This window comes from Heptranchias perlo, chromosome 2 (genome assembly GCF_035084215.1).
Source record: "Heptranchias perlo isolate sHepPer1 chromosome 2, sHepPer1.hap1, whole genome shotgun sequence".
NCBI classification, from domain to species: domain Eukaryota; kingdom Metazoa; phylum Chordata; class Chondrichthyes; order Hexanchiformes; family Hexanchidae; genus Heptranchias; species Heptranchias perlo.
The window spans coordinates 9,842,804-9,869,250 of NC_090326.1; the positions used below are offsets into that span (position 1 = coordinate 9,842,804).

Below are 26,447 nucleotides of genomic sequence, written 5' to 3' on the forward strand. Positions count from 1 at the left end.
GGCAATTACCATCTCCAACAAGAGAGAATCTAACCACCTCCCCTTGACATTTAACGGCATTACCATTTCCAAATCCCCCACCATCAACATCCTGGGGGTCACCATTGACCAGAAACTTAACTGGACCAGCCATATAAATACTGTGGCTACAAGAGCAGGTCAGAGGCTGGGTATTCTGCACCGAGTGACTCACCTCCTGACTCCCCAAAGCCTTTCCACCATCTACAAGGCACAAGTCAGGAGTGTGATGGAATAGTCTCCACTTGCCTGGATGAGTGCAGCTCCAACAACACTCAAAAGCTCGACACCATCCAGGATGCACTGCAGCAACTCGCCAAGGCTTCTTCGACAGCACCTCCTAAATCCACGACCTCTGCCACCGAGAAGGGCAGCAGGCACATGGGAACAACATGACCTGCACGTTCCCCTCCAAGTCACACACCATCCCGACTTGGAAATCTATCGCCGTTCCTTCATCGTCGCTGGGTCAAAATCCTGGAACTCCCTTCCTAACAGCACGGTGAGAGAACCTTCACCACACGGACTGCAGCGGTTCAATAAGGCGGCTCACCACCACCTTCTCAAGGGCAATTAGGGATAGGCAATAAATACTGGCATGGCCAGCGTTGTCCACATCCCATGAACGAATAAAAAAAAGATGGACAATGGTGTGAAATGGGCTTCTTGCATACCACGTTGCTTCTGGACAATGGAGTGTTGAGACCTGTGAGCTATGTCAAGGTCGTCTTACTCATTTTGAGAGCAGTAACAGTGGTTTAACTGGAAGCCCTACTGCCAACACCCTGACAGGGAAAAGTTCAGAGGTCAAGCTGCTGGCTTCCTGTCCAGCTAGGAAAACAAAAAAAGACAGAAGTACACATTCCACAGGGCCACTTGCAGAAGGTCTGCTGAATGAGAGCAGGGCAGAGGCCTGTGTCTTTTCCTGAAGATGGAGCCAGTCAGATTCAGAGAAAGGGTTGACCAGAAAAAAAGTGAATACTTAGCCAGCTAATGGGGAACATCATGATATGTTTTGTTGTCTTCCATACTGTACTACAAGGCAGTTTACTGAATTATGTCAAAGTGAGGTGAGATTTATTATAAATGTTACTCTGCACATTCACTAAGCAATTGTTAAAATAAACCAGTTTGTTGGTTTGCATTCAGCCTCATCTCACTGATGAATGAATCAGAAGACAAAAGAAGGGCACGCAAGAGATTACAGTATCCAGTTAATTTAACACAGGGCTTCATTGTTACGGCCCCAGGTCCATGATCTTCTGAGAAAATATTGGGTTGCAAGACTAAATTACTGATCATAAAGGGACACAGGATCCACTTATAGGAGAGACCAGTGATGCTGAGCCTGAGAGCACATCCAGTGCAGTTCAAAAATTCATAACACCATAGTACTATACATTGGTGCTATAGTACTGAAATAGTCGCATGACTCGCCCGATCCCAAGTCATAATTAGCTTGCTCAGCCGTTCACTTGCATCACATCACTTCTGTTGTGCTCATGCCAACCATCTTGCTGCGGTATTTAAAATTGAAAGTCCAACAGCAGTGCAACCTGGTAATTCAGTCTCTATATCATAAACCTCAACTTTGAAGCTTGAATACCATCTAAACCCAGAGAATGAATTACTGCCTCTAATTGTCTGGTACCAATTGTGTGGGATTTTTGTGACATGGCGGCGTAGTAACAGTTTCAGGCAAAGACCTTCGGTCCATCTAGCCCACCTATCCACAGCATTCCCTTGATGCATTTCTAACAATCCTGAATCCCATTTATCAGCAAGAATCTGACTAGCTCCTTCTTGAAACCCACAAAGGTTTCTTGTTCTACCACGCATGCCAGTAATCTGTTCCACATTCTTACCACCTTTTAATTAAAAAAAAGTTCCTCCTGCATTTCCGATTTTCTTTTGTTGTCCTTAATTGTAAATATAACCCCCTGTGCTTAAATTCTGTACTCAGCAGAAAGATTACTTAGATTTCAATTTGTCCAAACCTTAAACCACCTACCATACCTCCTGTCCACCTTCTATTTTCAAGAGAGAAAAGACCCAGGGCAATCAATATTTCCTCATACATCATTCAATTAAGCACTGGGATCAACCATGTAGTCCTTCTCTGTACCCCTCCAATAATTGAACATCCTTTTTGAAACAGGGAGACCAAAACTGCACACAGTACTCCAGATGTGGTCTGATCAGGACCAAATACAGTTTTACAATGAACTCTCTCGATTTCCATGTTATACACCTTGCGGTGCATCCCAACATTCTATTTGCTTTTTTCAAAAAAAATACAGCCGGGGAACATTGTACTGATGGTTTTAGTGATCTGTCTAATAAAACCTCAAGTACATTCCCACAACCACAATTCACATCAACCATCCCTCTACCAAATCTTATATTTCCATGTATTAAATTGCATCTGCCATTTCTCCGCCAAATGATTGAGCTCATCAAGGTCCTTTTGAATTAGTGTGCATTGGTAGCCATCATTTGCCATCGCTCCCAATTTGATATATTCGGACACCTTGATCATCATTCCTTCCTCTCATTTATAAACAACAGCCACCCCAACGCTGAACCTTGAGGCGCTCCATTGGTAACTAGCTGCCAACCAGATATCTGCCCATACACTACTACTTGTTCTCCACCAGTCGACCATTTGCTAATTAATTTTAATACATTCCCGTCTAGCTCATGGGCTTGGCCCTTATGTAGTAATCTATTATGTGGGACAGTGTCAAATGTCTTCCCAAAATCTACTGTCTCTCCTCTATCTACCAGGTCTGTCATATCCTCAAAGAAATCGAATAATTTAGTCAAGCATGAGCTCCTACTGATAAAACTGTCTTGGATTCGCTCATCCCCCTCAAGACGCTCTCTTACACTAACCCACGTAATACTTTCAAACACTTTCCCAACAGTGGAAGCAACACTTACAGGTTTATAAGAACATAAGAAATAGGAGCAGGAGTAGGCCAATTGGCCCTTCGAGCCTGCTCCGCCATTTAATAAGATCATGGCTGATCTGATCCTAACCTCAAATCTAAATTCATGTCCACTTTCCTGCCCGCTCCCCGTAACCCCTAATTCCCTTCACTTCTAGGAAACTGTATTTCTGCTTTGAATTTATTCAATGATTTGATGGTTTATCCTTTTTCTGAAGAAGGGAATCACATTTGCTATTTTGCAATCCTCTGGGGTTTGACCAGAGTCCAGTGAACTCTGAAAAATATCCGCAAGAGGACCCGCAATCGCTTGAGCCAATTCCTTCAAAACCCTGGGATGAAAGTTGTCAGTGACAGGACCTTATCTAACATAAAGGCATCTCCACATTATCTAACACGAGCTTCAACAACCTCCCAAATATGTTCTCCCATGATTTTAATTTTTTTCACCTTTGAACTATCCCCCCAATTCTGGCATTTCTCCCCCCGTTTCTTTTGCGAACACTATTGAAAAATAACGGTTAAGTACTTCAGCAATTTCTCTATCTTCGAAGAACACTTTTTTCCGTTCTCATTTATTTCTTCAGCGGAGCAACCCTACCCTTTGTTACTTGTAAAATACGTGAAGAATTCTTTACTGTCCTGCTTTGTTTCCAGCGATATTTTCCTCATGATCCTTCTTTACAGTCTATTGGTTTTTTTTGGCACTCCTCAACCTGTCTTTAGCGATTTCCCTCTCTGAACATTTAAAATTTTTGTATGCTTTCTCTATAATGTCTTTCACAACTGTTGTCAGTAAGCCAAATTGGTCCTACTCTTTTATTCTGTCCCTGACCTATTTCAGCGAAAAATTATTTTTTGCATCTTAATAACTATCTTTTTTTTATTCGTTCATGGGATGGAGGCGTCACTGGCGAGGCCAGCATTTATTGCCCATCCCTAATTGCCCTCGAGAAGGTGGTGGTGAGCCGCCTTCTTGAACCGCTGCAGTCCGTGTGGTGACGGTTCTCCCACCGTGCTGTTAGGAAGGGAGTTCCAGGATTTTGACCCAGCGACGATGAAGGAACGGCGATATATTTCCAAGTCGGGATGGTGTGTGACTTGGAGGGGAACATGCAGGTGGTGTTGTTCCCATGTACCTGCTGCCCTTGCCTTTCTAGGTGGTAGAGGTCGCGGGTTTGGGAGGTGCTGTCGAAGAAGCCTTGGCGAGTTGCTGCAGTACATCCTGTGGATGGTACACACTGCAGCCACTGTGCACCGGTGGTGAAGGGAGTGAATGTTTAGGGTGGTGGATGGGGTGCCAATCAAGCGGGCTGCTTTGTCCTGGATGGTGTCGAGCTTCTTGAGTGTTGTTGGAGCTGCACTCATCCAGGCAAGTGGAGAGTATTCCATCACACTCCTGACTTGTGCCTTGTAAATGGTGGAAAGGCTTTGTGGAGTCAGGAGGTGAGTCACTCGCCGCAAAATACCCAGCCTCTGGCCTGCTCTTGTGGCCACAGTATTTATATGGCTGGTCCAGTTAAGTTTCTGGTCAATGGTGACCCCCAGGATGTTGATGTTGGGGGATTCGGCGATGGTAATCCCGTTGAATGTCAAGGGGAGGTGGTTAGACTCTCTCTTGTTGGAGATGGTCATTGCCTGGCACTTTTCTGGCGTGAATATTACTTGCCATTTATCAGCCCAAGCCTGGATGTTGTCCAGGTCTTGCTGCATGCGGGTTTGGACTGCTTCGTTATCTGAGGGGTTGCGAATGGAACTGAACACTGTGCAATCATCAGCGAACATCCCCATTTCTGACCTTATGACAGAGGGAAGGTCATTGATGAAGCAGCTGGAGATGGTTGGGCCTAGGACACTGCCCTGAGGAACTCCTGCAGCAATGTCCTGGGGCTGAGATGATTGGCCACCAACAACCACTACCATCTTCCTTTGTGCTAGGTATGACTCCAGCCACTGGAGAGTTTTCCCCCCGATTCCCATTGACTTCAATTTTACTAGGGCTCCTTGGCGCCACACTCGGTCAAATGCTGCCTTTATGTCAAGGGCAGTCACTCTCACCTCACCTCTGGAATTCAGCTCTTTTGTCCATGTTTGGACCAACGCTGTAATGAGGTCTGGAGCCGAGTGGTCCTGGCGGAACCCAAACTGAGCATCGGCGAGCAGGTTATTGGTGAGTAAGTGCCGCTTGATAGCGCAGTCGACGACAGCTTCCATCATTTTGCTGATGATTGAGAGTAGACTGATGGGGCGGTAATTGGCCGGATTGGATTTGTTCTGCTTTTTGTGGACAGGACATACCTGGGCAATTTTCCACATTGTCGGGTGGATGCCAGTGTTGTAGCTGTACTGGAACAGCTTGGCTAGAGGCGCAGCTAGTTCTGGAGCACAAGTCTTCAGCACTACAGCCGGGATGTTGTCGGGGCCCATAGCCTTTGCTGTATCCAGTGCACTCAGCCGTATCTTGATATCACGTGGAGTGAATCGAATTGGCTGAAGACTGGCGTCTGTGATGGTGGGGATATCGGGAGGGGCCAAGATGGATCATCCACTCGGCACTTCTGGCTGAAGATGGTTGCAAATGCTTCAGCCTTTTCTTTTGCACTCACGTGCTGAACTCCGCCATCATTGAGGATGCAGATGTTTACAGAGCCTCCTCCTCCCGTTAGTTGTTTAATTGTCCACTGCCATTCACGACTGGACGTGGCAGGACTGCAGAGCTTTGATCTGATCTGTTGGTTGTGGAATCGCTTAGCTCTGTCTATAGCATGTTGCTTCTGCTGTTTAGCATGCATGTAGTCCTGAGTTGTGGCTTCACCAGGTTGGCACCTCATTTTTAGGTACACCTGGTGCTGCTCCTGGCATGCTCTTCTACACTCCTCATTGAACCAGGGTTGATCCTCTGGCTTGTTGGTAATGGTAGAGTGAGGAATATGCCGGGCCATGAGGTTACAGACTGTGCTGGAATACAATTCTGCTGCTGCTGATGGTCCACAGCACCTCATGGATGCCCAGTTTTGAGCTGCTAGATCTGTTCTGAATCTATCCCATTTAGCACGGTGGTAGTGCCACACAACACGTTGGATGATCTCTGACACTATTCCACTTTCCTTCCATTATCCCTTCCCATTTGACCATTCCCATGCATTCTCTCACATACTTATAATTAGCTTGTTTAATATTTATCTTATGAATTGGCTTCCTTTTGTTTTCTACCTTCATGTCTACCCTGAATGTCAAAACATTATGGTCACTCGATCCCAAATATTCCCTTACTTCTACTTTGCTTACCGTTCCCCCTCATTCCTTAGAACTAAATCCAATATTGCATTACCTTGAGGGCTCCTGAATGTCGTGCTTTAGAAACGAGTCCCTCAAAACATCAATAAATTCCTGCTCGCATGCACTGTTCCCTTTACGCCCTCCAGTCAATATGAGGAATATTGAAATTCCCCAAGGAATTCCCACTGAATGCTTGGCACTCATCTGTCTTATTGTCTCCCACAAAATTGCATCAGTCTCAAGGGTGGTAATCTCCGGATTATCTCCTGTGCTTATGTACTTGGTCGGGTAGGCAAGACAAGGACTGATCAGATCCATTATTGCGTGTCTTGACAGATGGTGTAAGAGGGAGGGTTTCAGATCCCTACGACTTTGGGACCAGTTCTCGGGCAGAGGGAAGCTTTTCGGGATGGACGATTTATCTGAACCAGGGGGGTACCAATGTGCTTGCAAGAAGGCTAGATAAGGCAGCGGGGGTAGATTTAAACTAGTATGGCAAGGGGAGGAGAAAGCAGAACAGACCATAAATTAAGAAAGAGGGAGTAGGAATATTGTGCTTATATGAATGAAAGGAGTACAAGGAATCAGTCTCCCTTTGATTATTTGGTGGCCTATGGCATATTCCTATTATTCTATAGAAAGAGACTCAGTACCACTTCCAGCACCCAACTCTACTATAACTAGTCCCTATCTAACAAATAATGACACTCCATTTCCTGCTTTCCTTCCTGGTCCTTCCTAATATACATCAAACCCTGAAAACGAACTCCCGAATCATCATTTGATTTCAATCAGGTTTCAGTCACTCCTACCTCTATTTCCTCTCTATGTACCAACATTTCTAGCGCACTCGATTTATTCCTGGAGGTCTTGATCTTCAGACTTGACCCTAACTCCTCATACTGCCGCCGCAGGACTTCCCTTCTACTTTTTCTTAAGACATTAGCTCCTACACAGGGTTGCCAACCCTTCCAGATTGTCCTGGAGTCTCCAGGAATGCAAGATTAATTTCTTGGGCGCTGCTGTAAGCAACCCAGGAGAAAACAGGGAAGTAGAATTCGTGGTTCTTGCGTCCTCCTGTGGAGTCTCTCCTTGCCAAGCCAATAACTGACCCTTCAGTGCGTATGTGCATCTGGGCGCTGTGTATCCTGGGAGATGTAGTTCTTAACTTGCTTCTGCCATTTGGTGGTGGAAGGTCTCCAAGAATGCAGAACTATAACTCCCAGAATGCCCTGCCCCTCCTGCTATCCAAACATGGGCAGCTTGAAAGAAGCTAATGGCTGACGGTGATGCTCCATGGAGTGTCGCTCAGGGGCTGATTGTCACTTGATGATATTCATTCACGACACGGAAATCAAGTCTTTCCCGCTGGCAGAGGTATAGGAGCAACAAAAATGTACTCAAGGTAGTTTAGCAGCACTGCTTTAGAATTACGTTGCAAATTACAGTAACTTTTGAAATGATTTTAACTCATTGTTCTTAAATGTACTTTCTCACGGATCCCCTCAGCCTGGCTTTCTCTTCCCCAGCTTCGAAACCTGTCTCTTCAACCGTGCCTGGGGTCAGCCTTCCTAACTCTGCTACTACTACTGATTTGTTTTATTAATGCCCCAAGAATTCTTAATCCAGCTTTGACCTTTTTAGGCTTCAGTCTCAGGGGAGGCCTAAAAGGAATTTTTGAAATCTTCTCTGGGCAAAAGCCCCCTTTAAATCCCTGGCCACCTCTTCCGATGCTGAGCAACGGGCTCCCTCTTATTAGGAATTTCGGCTGAAGCCTATCCTGCATGGGAAATTACCCCGGTCCAGGAAAATGGCTTAGGGGTTTGTGCTAGTCTCCAGAGTTGCTGAAAGCAGCAAAAACCCAACTCAAGTTCAGGTTTAAGAAGAAAGAAATCACGAGCAAAGACACTCAACCTCAGGGTACCCAATCTTTATATGGTAAATGCAGTAAGATTTGCAAATGTTGGGCTAATGTCATATAATCAAACCTCCAGGAATACGTCCAACCAGAGTTGGCAATACTATTCCCGTGTGGACCACGATGTCTGGCTGCTCTCCATTCCTTTCCAAGGGTTTTTCCATCCGCTCTGTTATGTTTCTGTTGGCGGGAGGGTCGATAACCAGAGGACACAGATTTGAGTTAATTGGCAAAAGAACCAGAGGGGAGATGAGGAGAATTTTTTTTTTAGAAAAACACTGAGTTGTTATGATCTGGAATGCAAAGTCTGAAAGGGTGGTGGAGGCAGATTCAACACTAACTTTCAAAAGGGATGGGGAAAAATTTGCAGGGCTATGGGGAAGGAGCAAGGGAGTGAAACTAATTGGATAGCTCTTTCGAAGAGCCGGCACAGGTATGATGGGCTGAATGTCCTCCTTCTGTGCTGTACGATTCTATGATTCCACATCCTTCACCCTGGCACCAGGGAGGCAATACGACATTTGGAACCCGCAAAAAAAGGCCACCCATCACTCTAATAATCGAATCGGCCACCTCTACCAGTTACTCATTCTCCTCTTTCTTTTTGTCGACCTGCATAACCACTTGCTCAACAGTACCATGATGTTACTTATATTCACACTACCCCACCCACCCCGTATCTCCAATCTTGTCCTCATCGCAGGTACTCAGGATTTGGGACTGTTTCAGATGCAGAGGGGTTTCCTGCTCCTCTCTGATACTCCTTCCTGCCCTACAAGTGGTCACCCATTTCTTCTGCTTCTGACTTTTCTCTGCCTGTGACGTGACCCCTTTCTGGGACTTACGTTCCACAAACCTTCTGTGTGGTGCAGAGTCTGATCAACTCGTCCTCAAGCAACAAAATCTTCCAACATTTCATTCATGTGTACTTCTCCTGGATATCTCGTGCATCCAGAAAAGCCCATATCATGCATGCCCCACACAGCTGTTTTTGCAATTGCATTTGCCATTTTCCTCAAGCTAACTCTTATACTTTAGTTTCTAAAAGTAAGTGTGCTGTTTTCTTTGGTGAGTGGGTGGGGAAAAGAATCCAGTAATGGAACATTACTAAGAAAAAGGTGGCAGACTTAACCAGTAGCACTTCTAACTTGTAGTGACTCAGTGTACAAATTCCTGGCCTATGATTTGTCAAATCACTCCGTATGCAAATCAGCAAATCTCAGTATTAAGGAAAAACATCAGCGTTCATCCATTCTGAAATGCATCTATCCTCTGTCAATTCATCCATTCTGAAATGCATCTATCCTCTGCCATTTCATCCATTCTGAAATGCATCTATCCTCTGCCATTTCATCCATTCTGAAATGCATCAATCCTCTGTCAATTCATCCATTCTGAAATGCATCTATCCTCTGCCAATTCATCCATTCTGAAATGCATCTATCCTCTGCCAATTCATCCATTCTGAAATGCATCTATCCTCTGCCATTTCATCCATTCTGAAATGCATCTATCCTCTGCCAATTCATCCATTCTGAAATGCATCTATCCTCTGCCATTTCATCCATTCTGAAATGCATCTATCCTCTGCCAATTCATCCATTCTGAAATGCATCTATCCTCTGCCAATTCATCCATTCTGAAATGCATCTATCCTCTGCCAATTCATCCATTCTGAAATGCATCTATCCTCTGCCAATTCATCCATTCTGAAATGCATCTATCCTCTGCCAATTCATCCATTCTGAAATGCATCTATCCTCTGCCAATTCATCCATTCTGAAATGCATCTATCCTCTGCCATTTCATCCATTCTGAAATGCATCTATCCTCTGCCAATTCTTTTTTGGAACTGCCACTGAATGATGGTGCAAAAAGTTGTAGCATCTCACAGAACATCAGGTGCTTCCAGGTGAGAAATTCAACATCCTACACATAATATAAAGCAGTGTCCAAAACAAGTTCACAATCCACCATAGTCAGAGATAGAGAGGATAGTAATAAGGATAGATTAAAAAGACTTCAATATGCAAAATAAAAATCACTGTCGGTTAATAACACTGAGCATGTGGTATCACAGATGGTAAAATTACCCCTGTACTAGAAGGTAGCACTTTTCTCAAACTAGTTTATGCTTGCCTGGATTCAACTGTATTGCTTATCAAAATATTACAATACGGATAGCAATCCTTTGAACCGTCACACTATGTGGATCTGAACATGAAATCTGATAGGCTCGCTGTATTGTGAACATCCACGTGCCAATATATTAATACGGAGTGCAGCTGAATATTTAACAGGAAATATTTTCAGCAAACTAATGTCACAGTAAACCGATCGTAGATAAGCTGCGTTACATCAAGCTTATCACCTACAGCAAAATCATTTTCCATACGAATTTAAAAATAATATAGCAAGATGCATTTTAAAAAAATGAATGTTTAAGGTCAGCGATATTATACATACCTCTTCTTGAGCACAAATATGAGCATTTTGTCCCGAAGGATTCTTTTGGGGAAGTTTGTGATACAGACTTGTAATAGGGAGGTGCTGAAGAAGATGGCCTACTGTTTGGTTGAGATGATGGAGGTCTCGCAGTACGTGGTGTGGAGTAAGATTCTTCAGGTGGATCATGTGGATGTCTACAGAGACAGAACATATTTTTAAGTTATCAAATTTTAGGAACATAGGAAACATAGGAACATAGGAACATAGGAACAGGAGTAGGCCATTCAGTCCCTCGTGCCTGCTCCGCCATTTGATAAGATCATGGCTGATCTGTGATCTAACTCCATATACCTGCCTTTGGCCCATATCCCTTAATACCTTTGGTTGCCAAAAAGCTATCTATCTCACATTTAAATTTAGCAATTGAGCTAGTATCAATTGCCGTTTGCGGAAGAGAGTTCCAAACTTCTACCACCCTTTGTGTGTAGAAATGTTTTCTAATCTCGCTCCTGAAAGGTCTGGCTCTAATTTTTAGACTGTGTCCCCTACTCCTAGAATCCCCAACCAGCGGAAATAGTTTGTCTCTATCCACCCTATCTGTTCCCCTTAATATCTTATAAACTTCGATCAGATCACCCCTTAACCTTCAAAACTCCAGAGAATACAACCCCAATTTGTGTAATCTCTCCTCGTAACTTAACCCTTGAAGTCCGGGTATCATTCTAGTAAACCTACGCTGCACTCCCTCCAAGGCCAATACGTCCTTCCGAAGGTGCAGTGCCCAGAACTGCTCACAGTACTCCAGGTGCGGTCTAACCAGGGTTTTGTATAGCTGCAGCATAACTTCTGCCCCCTTGTTCTCCAGTCCTCTAGATATAAAGGCCAGCATTCCATAAGCCTTCTTGATTATTTTCTGCACCTGTTCATGACACTTCAATGGTCTATGTACCTGTACCCCTAGGTCCCTTTGGACATCCACTGTTTTTAAACTTTTTACCAGTTTTCATCAGTTTTAAAGATTTGTAACAGGTTCAAAAATAGGAAGGAGGAAGCCATTTTGATGAATGCACAGTGTATCACCATACATTATAGTAACAAGAAGCAATGGCTTGCATCACGACTGAAATCTTCAATTGCCAAGATTCTTTTGTATTGAATCAAAACACGTTCTACATACAGCTTGACAATATTGTTACTTTTAATGCAAATCATCACTAAAGTTTATATCAACCAATAGTCAACTAAGTCCTCCTAAGTGAAAAATACCAAGAGATCAGGTATACTGGACTAGGATCTTTCCCCCAACTAAGTATTATCTAACAGAAATTCTAGAGTTCCTCAAAAAAAAGGACATATAAAAAAGAAAAAGTATTCTACAGACACATAATTAACAAAAGAAAAATCAGAATAGGGATAGGCACTAAGGGATGCACAAGAAATGGCAGAAATATTGCATAGTTACTTTGCCTCAGTATTTACCAGGCAGACTAACAAGGTGGGCATGACATTAGAAGAAGAGATCAAAAAAGAAATAAAAACATTTAAGATAGAAAGAGGGGAGAGATAAAACCCCTGATCCAGATGGATTGCATCTGCGAATATTAAAAGAAGTTAGGGAGGAGATAGCAGAGGCACTATTACATCAATATAAAAATTCATTAGAAACGGGAATAGTGCCAGAGGACTGACTGACAGCTAATGTTATTCCTATATTTAAAAAGGGAGATAGAGTAAGTCCAAGGAACTATAGACCAGTTAGCTTAACGTCGGTAGTAGGAAAGATAATGGAATCTTTATTCAAAGATGTAATAGAGAAACATCTATAGAATGAAAATATAATAAAGAATAGTCAGCACGGATTTCAGAAGGGAAAGTCATACTTGACCAACCTTATTGAATTCTTAGAAGAAGTAACAAAGGGTAGACAAGGGTAATGTAGTAGAAGTAATATATTTGGATTTTGAAAAGGCCTTCGATAAGGTACTGCATCGTAGACTCATGACTAAGGTCAGAGCATGTGGAGTAAGGGGACCCATAGCAGAATGGACAGTAAGTTGGCTACTAAACAGAAATCAGAGAGTACAAAGGGTACATACTCAGATTAGCAAAAGGTGGGAAGTGGTGTTCCACAGGGATCGGTGCTGGGACCACTGTTGTTCATAATTTACATTAACAATTTGGATTCTGGAATCGAAAATACAATTTCAAAATTTGCAAATGACACCAAATGGGGCGGGGGGGGGGGGGGGCAGAGGGATGGGAAATTAACATAAAGGAAATAAAGGAAGACATTAATAAACTTGCAGAATGGATGTGAAATTGGCAAATGAATTTCAATATAGATAAGTGAGGTACTGCGTTTTGGTAGGAAGAATAAAGAGGTCACAGACTGCTTGGATATTAAGGCCCCGATATTACCAGGGAGGCGGGTTGGCAGCGGGGGGGTCGACTGGGCGCGTGGGTAACCCGTCCAGTCAAATCGGTGGGTTCCCCATGTGATCGGGAGTAAATTGAAGACACTTACCTTGGCTTCCGGGTTTCCCGTTGGAAACCTGCGCAGCGGGCGGACTGCGCACCCGCATCACAGGCTGTCAGCTGGAGGAGCCCTATTTAAAGGGGCAATCCTCCAATGCTGCTCCTGGAGCAAAAAAAATCAAAATTATACAATGGAGCAGCCCAGGGAAAAGGCTGCTCCCAGATTTAAGGGTGCCTCACTCCAGGTCTTACTGGATGGGGTGAGGAGGAGGAGAGAGAGAGATCATCTACCTGGTGGACGGGAGGAAGTGGCCTGCCTCTGCCACCAAGGCGGCCTGGCTCGAGGTAGCAGAGGAGGTCACCAGCAGCAGCAACATCTCCCGCACCTGGATACAGTGCAGGAAGCGCTTCAATGATCTAACTAGGTCAGCAAAAGTGAGCACACTTACTCATTCTCCTACACTCCGTCTTCCACATCACTGCCCCACCCCACAACTCCTTCTGCACTGCCAACACTACTCTATCACATCACTCCTCACGCCCACTCAAACCTCATCCTCAACTTACTCACCTCCCCAATACTCATCCCACCACTACCACTCAACCCAATCCTTATACAATCTCATGGCTCTGTTTCATACTCACCCTCTGATGCATCTCTTTCACAGTTACCCTCACCCAACCTGCTACTACTTCTGCTGCAGCCACAGGGGATGCATCACGTATGAGTAGTAGGAAGCGTAAGGCAAAGGTTTTGTGAGCATAAAGGGGATGCACAAGGGTGTTTGATGGTTTGTCATGTTTTTTATTTATATTTGATTTTGGTTCAACCCACATTAAATATTGTATTGTCACCACTACTGCCACGTCTTGGCCATTCTTGACTGACTTGTGCAATAAGTCCCTTTCATGAGGTTCACCATGAACACCCACACTTGATGCCACCCACTGGGTCACCCTACAGTGGGTGTATGTGTGGTTGCACAACTACTTTGTGCAGGTGCCTGTGGTACAGCACTGTGTTGTGGAGCTCCACGTGGCGGAGGTGGACGCCGTGCCTGGCGAGGCTGGTGATGTTGTTCGTTCTCGGATGAAGTGATGAATGCAGCCATGGCACCCCCCCATCCTGACAGTGTGAGTTTGAGGGGGTCCGCAAAGTAGGTAAATGTGTTTGCACAGCAGAGTTTAGGATATAAACTAATAATTTTGAGTGGAAAGACAAAGTGTTGCAGCCAAAACTTTGTCTGAAGTGACAGAGTGCCCTGCTGCAATAAATGAGATATTTCCCCCCAACTGTCAAATAATCCTTTGCATCTCCCACTGGCTGCTGACTGAAACACATCTGCTCCAACAGGGAGTGTTTCCCACAGCACGGGAAACATGCCGAGGATCCATGAAGATTGCACCCCTGCCAAAATCTCCTGTCAATGAGGTCTGTCAAGGACCTTAACTAGGTAAGTAAGTTCTTAAATTGTCATCCCGCCGGCTTTAATTGCTGGTGGGAGTCCCGCATGCGGGAGCTGCGCGCGCACCCGAACGTGTCATTGGGAAGTGGGCGGGTTGGAGCCGGGCTCCGGACCCGCTCCGGGATTCCCCGATTTTACGAGCCCCCCCACCCCGCCCCCAATGCACCCGCTCGGCCACCCTAAAATCGACCCCTAAGAGTCTAATTGGGATATAGGAGCAAAGGGATCTAGGGGTACAGATACACAAATCATTAAAAGTAGAGTCGCAGGTTAATAAGGCCATAAAAAAGGCAAATCAAGCACTGGGTTTCATTTCTAGAGGGATAGAATTGAAAAGCAGAGAAGTTATGTTAAACTTGTATAGAACCTTTGTTAGACCACATTTGGAGTACTGTGAACAGTTCTGGTATCTATATTATAGAAAAGGATATAGATATACGGTAGAGGGTGCAAAAAAGACTCATAAGGATGATACCAGAACCGAGAGGATATATTTATCAGGAAAGGCCGAACAGACTGGGACTCTTCTCTCCAGAAAACAGAAAGCTGAGGGGTGACCTGACAGAGGTCTTTAAGATAATGAAAGAGTTTGATAGGGTGGACGTAGAAAAAAAAAAGTTTCCATTTGTGGGGGAGTCCAAAACTAGAGGTCATAAATATAAATCCAATAGGGAATTCAGCATTAAATTCTTTACCCAGAGAGTGGTAAGAATGTGGAACACGCTGCCACAGGGAGTAGTTGAGGCAAATAGCAGAGATGCATTTAAGGGGAAACTAGATAAGCACATGAAGGAAAAAAGAATAGAAGGGTACGCTGATAGGGTTAGATGAAGTAGGGAGAGAGGAGGCTCATGTGAAGCATAAACGTCGGCACAGACCAATTGAGCTGTTTCTGTGCTGTAGTTTCGATGTAACTCGATTTACAACAGCTTTCACATCCTCTGAACATTCCAATTGGCTTTACTAACAGCAAATTACTATTGAAGTATAGTTACTGTTATGCAAGTAGACATGACAGCCAATTTGCACACAGCAAGGTTCCACAAACAGCAAATGAACAAATGACCAGACAATCTGTATTTGGTGATGTAGGTAGAGAGATAAATCTTAGTCAAGACACCGAACAGAGTCATAAAATCTTTTCATGTCCACCTGAACGGAGGCTCGGTTTAACATCTCATCAGAAAGATGCAGCACTCCCTCAATACTGTCAGCCCAGATCATGTGGTCAAAGCCATGCTGGAGCTTGAATCCACAAACTTCTGACTCAGAGGCGAGGGCTACCTACTGAGTTAAGTTGACACCATACATACCATAAACCCTACAGCGCATCAGAAGCCACAGACTATCCCCTTTGAATTCACAATGCCACAAGATCTTTTAAATCCCCGCCAAGGATCATAAATACTGTGATCTCCTAAACCTTGTATTTCAACATATTCTTTCATTCCAAAATACATGCACACAAACGGCACAGGATGAGGTAAGGAAAGTAGCACATACTGTTCTATACTAAACAGGAAAGTACCCTATATAAAAATGCACAACTGCATCATTTCCAAGTTCTCTAAAGTGAATCTGAATCCAATAGACATGATCACTTTGAATTCTCACACAGTACAAAATTTAAATTGCTCAATGTCATTTGGTTATTAAAATAAAGAATTTATTACATGACAGAATGGAAAACAGTTATAAAATAGAACATACCTTTCACTCGAAGGGTCCGATTGCCTAGAAGGAGATGGTTTACTTTGGTGAGACTCTCTGGGATCTCTACCATGCCTACCAGAACGATTACTCTCAGCATTCGAACGGTCTTGATGTCTTCTTTCTCGATGTGGTCTATTAGAGGGTCGACTTCTGTCAGAATTTCTTGCATATTTGCTTGAATCAGACATTTTGCAGCTTCATTTGCTCCCAGGTCCACACATCAAATCTGAAGATGAAAGGAAGTACATTTATCAAAAAACTATGTGAAAAGGAGCAAGCTAACTTTGACGTAAGATATTAAAACTTTTAATAATTGTTACAGAAAGACTAGCAATAAAAGATAGTAGTGAAATTGGTTCCAGAAAATGTTAATTATTCTCTATTCAGGAGTACAACTAGAATATTTAGTGTGCCAAATACATCTCCATATTTTACATATGGCAAAACAACTTTGCCATAAGTCAGTAACGCATTCCACCATAAAATGGGAATTAAGATTTTTTCTATGAATAAAATATTTGCTTTTCATAGATTATTTTTGTCATGGTGACAAATCTCCATTCAAAAAGACAGAGTGGCCAACATACAACTGCTATCTCTATTATCAAAGACAAGAAACAATGTACAAGCTGTAGTTCTGCAATAAGAGTAAATATAATGGCTACACAATACAGAATGAGCCAAGAAAAGAGGATTTCATTTTCAGTGACGCCACTTAAATGAGCAGGATTTAAAGGAACATTAGATCCAGGTGGAATGCTAAAGAGCTGGGAATCAGGGGGAAACTCTCCAGTGGCTGGAGTCATACCTAGCACAAAGGAAGATGGTAGTGGTTGTTGGAGGCCAATCATCTCAGCCCCAGGACATTGCTGCAGGAGTTCCTCAGGGCAGTGTCCTAGGCCCAACCATCTTCAGCTGCTTCATCAATGACCTTCCCTCCATCATAAGGTCAGAAATGGGGATGTTCGCTGATGAGTGCACAGTGTTCAGTTCCATTCGCAAATAATGAAGCAGTCCGAGCCCGCATGCAGCAAGACCTGGACAACATCCAGGCTTGTGCTGATAAGTGGCAAGTGACATTTGCGTCAGAGAAGTGCCAGGCAATGACCATCTCCAACAAGAGAGAGTCTAACCACCTCCCCATCACATTCAACAGCATTACCATCGCCGAATCCCCCACCATCAACATCCTGGCGGTCACCATTGACCAGAAACTTAACTGGACCAGCCATATAAATACTGTGGCTACAAAAGCAGGTCAGAGGCTGGGTATTCTGCGGTGAGTGACTCACCTCCTGACTCCCCAAAGCCTTTCCACCATCTACAAGGCACAAGTCAGGAGTGTGATGGAATACTCTCCACTTGCCTGGATGAGTGCAGCTCCAACAACACTCAAGAAGCTCGACACCATCCAGGACAAAGCAGCCCGCTTGATTGGCACCCCTTCCACCACTCTAAACATTCACTCCCTTCACCACCGGCGCACCGTGGCTGCAGTGTGTACCATCCACAGGATGCACTGCAGCAACTCGCCAAGGCTTCTTCGACAGCACCTCCCAAACCCACAACCTCTACCACCTAGAAGGACAAGAGCAGCAGGCACATGGGAACAACACCACCTGCACATTCCCCTCCAAGTCACACACCATCCCGACTTGGAAATATATCGCCGTTCCTTCATCGTCGCTGGGTCAAAATCCTGGAACTCCCTTCTTGACAGCACTGTGGGATAACCATCACCACACGGACTGCAGCGGTTCAAGAAGCCGGCTCGCCACCACCTTCTCGAGGGCAATTGGGGATGGGCAATAAATGCTGGCCTCACCAGCGACGCCCACATCCCATGAATGAATTAAAAAAAAGCTTTACTACATGGTACTTGAGTGGTACTGAACTTCAACATGGCTGACTAGCCTGGAATGGTAGTGAGAATGGAAATGGGTGTCAATCCCACTAATTCAACAGAAATATGTACCGTCAGCTTAGCAGCTCTCTGGCGACTTCCTGACTAGAAATGTCAGGACTCTAGATGCTATGGGAAGGGGTTAAAAGCAAGATTCCCCTTAACTAAATTAGGCGAAAGAAACTTTTGCAGTAAACCACTTTGGGGATGGACAGAGTATTTCTGCTGCAAAAGTAATGATTCCCTTTAAGTATCCTAAAATTCCTTTAGAAATTACATTGCAAATTTTGGTGCCATGTTTAATAAAATGTTCCGATTGAAAGTGCAATAAAGATTTTGTCTTCCTGACTGGTCACAAACAGTAATCTTTAAGACTTCACAAAGGATCCTTATTTTTGTTAAGCAAGGGTATTAAGGGATACGGAACCAAGGCAGGCAGATGGAGTTAAGATACAGATCAGCCATGATCTAATTTAATGGCCATGATGTGGAGATGCCGGTGATGGACTGGGGTGGACAAATGTAAGGAATCTTACAACACCAGGTTATAGTCCAACAGTTTTATTTGAAAATCACAAGCTTTCGGAGCTTTCCTCCTTCGTCAGGTGTGTGAAGGTTTCCATAAAAGCACCGCATATATAGTCACAGAACAATGCCTGGTGATTACAGATAATCTTTCCAACTGCCCGTTATCACACCTCTGCATGGATGGTGTTCAGACAGGGGAACATTACACCCAAGACCACTGAATACGCAAGCGGTCAGATTACAAAGACAGAGAGAGACAAAGAGAGAGACAAAGAATGGCCAGTTGTATTAAAAACAGATAACTTTTTTTCCCCCCTGGTAGGGTTACATGTAGCGTGACATGAACCCAAGATCCCGGTTGAGGCCGTCCTCATGGGTGCGGAACTTGGCTATCAATTTCTGCTCAACGACTTTGCGTTGTCGTGTGTCTCGAAGGCCGCCTTGGAGAACGCTTACCCGAAGATCGGAGGCTGAATGTCCTTGACTGCTGGAGGGAACCCTCCTGTCTGGCGATTGTTGCGCGGTGTCCGTTCATCCGTTGTCGCAGTGTCTGCACGGTCTCGCCAATGTACCATGCTCCGGGGCCATGATGTGGGCATGGTACATTGGCGAGACCATGCAGACACTGCGACAACAGATGAACGGACACCGCACAACAATCGCCAGACAGGAGGGTTCCCTCCCAGTCGGGGAACACTTCAGCAGTCAAGGACATTCAGCCTCCGATCTTCGGGTAAGCGTTCTCCAAGGCGGCCTTCGAGACACACGACAACGCAAAATCGTCGAGCAGAAATTGATAGCCAAGTTCCGCACCCATGAGGACGGCCTCAACCGGGATCTTAGGTTCATGTCACGCTACATGTAATCCCACCAGGGGGAAAAAAAGTTATCTGTTTTTGATACAACTGGCCATTCTTTGTTTCTCTCTTTCTCTCTGTCTGTCTTTGTAATCTGACTGCTTGCGTATTCAGTGGTCTTGGGTGTAATGTTCCCCTGTCTGAACACCATCCATGCAGAGGTGTGATAACGGGCAGTTGGAAAGATTATCTGTAATCACCAGGCATTGTTCTGTGACTATATATGCGGTGCTTTTATGGAAACCTTCACACACACATCTGACGAAGGAGGAAAGCTCCGAAAGCTTGTGATTTTCAAACAAAACTGTTGGACTATAACCTGGTGTTGTAAGATTCCTTACATTTAATTTAATGGCGAAACAGGCTTGAGGGGCTGAATGGCTCATTCCTGTTCCTATTATTAGATTTGAGTGGTTGCTGGAAATTTGAACAGTGCATATACTAGAATCCAGAATGTAGTACCTCTTTCAAATGACATTAAGATTGCTATTTACATTTCCTTATTTCAGTTTGTATTTTAGAAGAATTCAACAGCAGGACAGGTTGAAACATGATAAAAACCATGCAATGTAAAAACAATTAAACCATTTTGCAAAACACCCTGCTTTTTTTGCTACAACTGACTAGTAGGTTATACTACATTTTCAGAGGGGAAAAAAAAGTGATGAGAGAGTTGAACCTAATTTCAGTAAGTCACTGGACAAGATCAAGGGCGACGACTGACATGTTGTTTAATTTGAACAACTTCTGGAGATGCATTCTTTCTGTTTTATTCCTTTTCAAGGGCATTCTCGCACATCCCAGCAAAGAACAATACTGGCAGAAGATGGGTTTCTCTGTAACCAGCTCATCTTTAAAACGCCCATAGTATCTGGGACTGGAACAAATAGCTGGAAATTGTTCAGCACCCTCCTCGTGAGCAGGCACGGTATTTTCTATCCACGGGCAAAAATTGTTTTCCAGTGGATTTGGAGCAAAAGAAAATGTTAGGAATAACCAAAGACAAATTCCAATGAAGTAAAGATTCACACTTCATTAAGTGAGGGGGGGGGTATTCAAATAACGTACTTGGGACCGGAGAGCATGCTTGCGTGGCCAAAAAAATGGCACAAGGGCAGAGTTCAGTGGAGGCAGATGTCTGGTCACGGCCCAGGGTCCCCGAGCCGCAGGTTAGACAGACAGAAAACACACCCGAAAGACAGAGCAGGCTCCACACGCACCTGGGGGCCGGGGAGGGAGGGGGGGGAGAGGGGGTCGCACCTGGGGCCGGGGAGGGAGGGGGGAGAGGGGGGTCGCACCTGGGGGCCGGGGAGGGAGGGGGGAGAGGGGTCGCACCTGGGGGCCGGGGAGGAGGGGGGAGAGGGGGTCGCACCTGGGGGCCGGGGAGGGAGGGGGGAGAGGGGGTCGCACCTGGGGCCGGGGAGGGAGGGGGGAGAGGGGGTCGCACCTGGGGGCCGGGGAGGGAGGGGGGAGAGGGGGTCGCACCTGGGGGCCGGGGAGGGAGGGGGGAGAGGGGGTCGCACCTGGGGGCCGGGGAGGGAGGGGGAGAGGGGTCGCACCTGGGGGCCGGGAGGGAGGGGGGAGAGGGGGTCGCACCTGGGGGCCGGGGAGGGAGAGGGGGTCGCACCTGGGGGCCGGGGAGGGAGGGGGGGTCGCACCTGGGGGCCGGGGAGGGAGGGTCGCACCTGGGGGCCGGGGAGGGAGGGGGGAGAGGGGGTCGCACCTGGGGGCCGGGGAGAGAGGGGGGAGAGGGGGTCGCACCTGGGGGCCGGGGAGGGAGGGGGGAGAGGGGGTCGCACCTGGGGGCTGGGGAGGGAGGGGGGAGAGGGGGTCGCACCTGGGGCCGGGGAGGGAGGGGGGAGAGGGGGTCGCACCTGGGGGCCGGGGAGGGAGGGGAGGGAGGGGGGAACAGGGGGTCGCACCTGGGGGCCGGGGAGGGAGAGGGGAGAGGGGGTCGCACCTGGGGGCCGGGGAGGGGAGGGGGAGAGGGGGTCGCACCTGGGGGCCGGGGAGGGAGAGGGGAGAGGGGTCGCACCTGGGGGCCGGGGAGGGGAGGGGAGAGGGGGTCGCACCTGGGGGCCGGGGAGGGAGGGGGGGTTGCACCTGGGGGCCGGGGAGGGAGGGGGGAGAGGGGGTCGCACCTGGGGGCCGGGGAGGGAGGGGGGAGAGGGGGTCGCACCTGGGGGCCGGGGAGGGAGGGGGGAGAGGGGGTCGCACCTGGGGGCCGGGGAGGGAGGGGGGAGAGGGGGTCGCACCTGGGGGCCGGGGAGAGAGGGGGGAGAGGGGGTCGCACCTGGGGGCCGGGGAGGGAGGGGGGAGAGGGGGTCGCACCTGGGGGCCGGGGAGGGAGGGGGAGAGGGGGTCGCACCTGGGGGCCGGGGAGGGAGGGAGGGAGGGGGAACAGGGGGTCGCACCTGGGGGCCGGGGAGGGAGAGGGGAGAGGGGGTCGCACCTGGGGGCCGGGGAGGGGAGGGGGAGAGGGGGTCGCACCTGGGGGCCGGGGAGGGAGAGGGAGAGGGGGTCGCACCTGGGGGCCGGGGAGGGGAGGGGGAGAGGGGGTCGCACCTGGGGGCCGGGGAGGGAGGGGGGGTCGCACCTGGGGGCCGGGGAGGGAGGGGGGAGAGGGGGGTCGCACCTGGGGGCCGGGGAGGGAGGGGGGAGAGGGGGGTCGCACCTGGGGGCCGGGGAGGGAGGGGGGAGAGGGGGTCGCACCTGGGGGCCGGGGAGAGAGGGGGGAGAGGGGGTCGCACCTGGGGGCCGGGGAGGGAGGGGGGAGAGGGGGTCGCACCTGGGGGCCGGGGAGGGAGGGGGAGAGGGGGTCGCACCTGGGGGCCGGGGAGGGAGGGGAGGGAGGGGGGAACAGGGGGTCGCACCTGGGGGCCGGGGAGGGAGAGGGGGTCGCACCTGGGGGCCGGGGAGGGAGAGGGGAGAGGGGTCGCAACTGGGGGCCGGGGAGGGGAGGGGGAGAGGGGGTCGCACCTGGGGGCCGGGGAGGGGAGGGGGAGAGGGGGGTCGCACCTGGGGGCCGGGGAGGGGAGGGGGAGAGGGGGTCACACCTGGGGGCCGGGAGAGAGAGAGGGAGAGGGGGTCACACCTGGGGGCGGGGGGAGGGGAGAGAGAGAGGGGGTTCACACCTTGCGGGGGGGGAGGGGAGAGAGAGAGGGGGTCACACCTGGGAGGGGGGGAGGGGGTCACACCTGGGGGGGGGGGAAGAGGGGGTCACACCTGGGGGGGGGGAAGAGGGGGTCACACCTGGGGGGGGGAAGAGGGGGTCACACCTGGGGTGGGGGGGAAGAGGGGGTCACACCTGGGGTGGGGGGGAAGAGGGGGTCACACCTGGGGGGGGGGGAAGAGGGGGTCACACTGGGGTGGGGGGGAAGAGGGGGTCACACCTGGGGTGGGGGGGAAGAGGGGGTCACACCTGGGGTGGGGGGGAAGAGGGGGTCACACCTGGGGTGGGGGGGGAAGAGGGGGTCACACCTGGGGTGGGGGGGAAGAGGGGGTCACACCTGGGGTGGGGGGGAAGAGGGGGTCACACCTGGGGTGGGGGGGAAGAGGGGGTCACACCTGGGGTGGGGGGGAAGAGGGGGTCACACCTGGGGTGGGGGGGAAGAGGGGGTCACACCTGGGGTGGGGGGGAAGAGGGGGTCACACCTGGGGTGGGGGGGAAGAGGGGGTCACACCTGGGGTGGGGGGGAAGAGGGGGTCACACCTGGGGTGGGGGGGAAGAGGGGGTCACACCTGGGGTGGGGGGGAAGAGGGGGTCACACCTGGGGTGGGGGGGAAGAGGGGGTCACACCTGGGGTGGGGGGGAAGAGGGGGTCACACCTGGGGTGGGGGGGAAGAGGGGGTCACACCTGGGGTGGGGGGGAAGAGGGGGTCACACCTGGGGTGGGGGGGAAGAGGGGGTCACACCTGGGGTGGGGGGGAAGAGGGGGGTCACACCTGGGGTGGGGGGGAAGAGGGGGTCACACCTGGGTGGGGGGGAAGAGGGGGTGACACATGGGGGGGGGAAGAGGGGGTCACACCTAGGGGGGGGGGAAGAGGGGGTCACACCTAGGGGGGGGGGTGGAGAGGGGGTCAAACCTGGGGGGGGAAGAGGGGGTCACACCTGGGGGGGGGGAAGAGGGGGTCACACCTGGGGGGGGGAAGAGGGGGTCACACCTGGGGGGGGGGAAGAGGGGGTCACACCTGGGGGGGGGGAAGAGGGGGTCACACCTGGGGGGGGGGAAGAGGGGGTCACACCTGGGGGGGGGGAAGAGGGGGTCACACCTGGGGGGGGGGAAGAGGGGGTCACACCTGGGGGGGGAAGAGGGGGTCACACCTGGGGTGGGGGGGAAGAGGGGGGTCACACCTGGGGTGGGGTGGAAGAGGGGGGTCACACCTGGGGTGGGGGGGAAGAGGGGGTCACACCTGGGGTGGGGGGGGAAGAGGGGGTCACACCTGGGGTGGGGGGGAAGAGGGGGTCACACCTGGGGTGGGGGGGAAGAGGGGGTCACACCTGGGGTGGGGGGGGAAGAGGGGGTGACACATGGGGGGGGGAAGAGGGGGTGACACATGGGGGGGGGAAGAGGGGGTCACACCTAGGGGGGGGGAAGAGGGGGTCACACCTAGGGGGGGGGAAGAGGGGGTCACACCTAGGGGGGGGGGGAGAGGGGGTCAAACCTGGGGGGGGGAAGAGGGGGTCACACCTGGGGGGGGAAGAGGGGGTCACACCTGGGGGGGGAAGAGGGGGTCACACCTGGGGGGGGGAAGAGGGGGGTCACACCTGGGGGGGGGGAAGAGGGGGTCACACCTGGGGGGGGAAGAGGGGGTCACACCTGGGGGGGGAAGAGGGGGTCACACCTGGGGGGGGAAGAGGGGGTCACGCCTGGGGGGGGGGAAGAGGGGGTCACACCTGGGGGGGGGGGAAGAGGGGGTCACACCTGGGGGGGGGAAGAGGGGGTCACACCTGGGGGGGGGGGAAGAGGGGGTCACACCTGGGGGGGGGGGAAGAGGGGGTCACACCTGGGGGGGTGGGAAGAGGGGGTCACACCTGGGGGGGGGGAAGAGGGGGTCACACCTGGGGGGGGGGAAGAGGGGGTCACACCTGGGGGGGGGAAGAGGGGGTCACACCTGGGGGGGGAAAGAGGGGGTCACACCTGGGGGGGGGGGAAGAGGGGGTCCCACCTGGGGGGGGGGAAGAGGGGGTCACACCTGGGGGGGGGGAAGAGGGGGTCACACCTGGGGGGGGGGGAAGAGGGGGTCACACCTGGGGGGGGGGAAGAGGGGGTCACACCTGGGGGGGGGAAGAGGGGGTCACACCTGGGGGGGGGTCACACATGGGGGGGGGGGGGGAAGAGGGGGGTCACACCTGGGGGGGGGGCGGGGGTCACACCTGGGGGGGGGGCGGGGGTCACACCTGGGGGGGGGGCGGGGGTCACACCTGGGGGGGGGGCGGGGGTCACACCTGGGGGGGGGGCGGGGGTCACACCTGGGGGGGGAGACCGTGCACTCTCCTTGTCCGAGGTGAAGCAGGTTTCGAATCCTCGGGGGGGCCATTCAACTTTGTCCAAATCACAACACCGCGGATGCATTTCACCAGGTTGAGAGGGAAGGTTCACAAAAGCCCGAGACCACTCGCCAATCACCCCACAAAACCACGACCGAAATCTCAAACCATCTGAGTGAAAATACCAGGAGAAAAACCCAAGAGGGAAAAGGATATCGAACCGCAGCTGAAGCCGAGATAAAGTCCACACCTTCCAGCAGCACAATCTTGTTTGAAGAGTGAAACCAGGTGAACAGGAGAGGGCGGGAGGGCAATGGCTGATCGGGTTTGTACAAAGCTTCCAGCTCAGAGAGATTACTTGGGCACCGCTCGAACTAAACACACCATTACAGGAGTTAATGATAGAGGGAAGAAATTCTGATTAAAAGAAAAAGGAACCGGCCGCCCGAAAACTTGGGAGTCAACTCCACCCCAGAAAAAAAAAGCAACACTCCCAACAGATTTGGCCTTTCTTTTTCAGATTAATTATTAAACCAGCGAATAAACTACCTGTCTGACCGATACCAGCCGCCTCTGTAAACGGGAGAGAAGCTGATCTCAACCTCCCCGACAATCAAAGGGTCGCGTTTCCTTCTTGTCTTTCTGGAGTTGCTCACCTGAACCTCAGACTGCCTCGCCCCTCTCTCTCCCTCTCTCTCTCTCTCTGTCTGTCTGTCTATGTGACTCTGCGATCAGGCAGTCAGACAGTGGATTCAGACTGTACTGTACAGTGTTCTGTGCTGTGGAGACGCCTGTTGGGCAGTGGGAACAGGTGTACTTTGGAAACCGCCCACCAAGCCTGGAATGGGTTATTTGATCCAGTCATTGGCAGTCAGGCTGGAGGCAGCCTTCCAGCACTGGTTGCCGTACAGGTAGCAACATAACGAATTAAGAGCAGCCATTCGGCCCCTCGACCCTGCTCTGCCATTTGATAAGATCATGGTTGATCTGATGGTGACCTCGACCCTTCTTTTCCCCGTCCACCTACTATAACCTTTGACTCCCTCGTTAATCAGGAATCTATCGAACTCAGCCTTAAAAATATTCAATGACCCTGCCTCCACCGCTCTCTGGGGAAGGGAGTTCCACAGACTCACGACCCTCTGAGAGAAAAAAATTCTCCTCATCGCCGTCTTAAATGGGAGATCCCTTATTTTTAAACTGTGGCCCCTAGTTCTCGTCTCTCCCACAAGGGGAAACGTCCTCTCAGCATCTACCCCTTCTCGACCCCTCAGGATCTTCTATGTTTCAATAACAATTACAGTTGTGAGGAGGGATGATATTTTAGAAGGAGCGTCAAATGAGTCCTTATGGGTTGAGCTAAAGAACAAAAAAAGGGGCCGTCACACTACTGGGAGTGT

General features: G+C 49.7%; 1 protein-coding gene across 4 annotated transcripts in view; it reads right to left on the reverse strand.

Moving 5' to 3' along the window:
• The window catches only part of LOC137332923 (MARVEL domain-containing protein 3-like), a 46,236-nt gene extending 20,368 nt beyond the window's left edge, over nt 1-25,868 (reverse strand). For 2 of the 4 annotated variants that reach the window (XM_067996986.1, XM_067996959.1), the window contains exons 1-3: nt 25,704-25,868; nt 16,266-16,494; nt 10,633-10,808 (exon numbers count right to left, since the gene is read on the reverse strand). In XM_067996986.1, coding sequence (XP_067853087.1) covers nt 10,633-10,808; nt 16,266-16,456 — 367 coding nt within the window. In that variant the 5' untranslated portion in view covers nt 16,457-16,494; nt 25,704-25,868. The other 2 variants (XM_067996968.1, XM_067996977.1) reach the window with 2 other exon arrangements.
• Nucleotides 25,869-26,447: the final 579 nt, after the last annotated feature.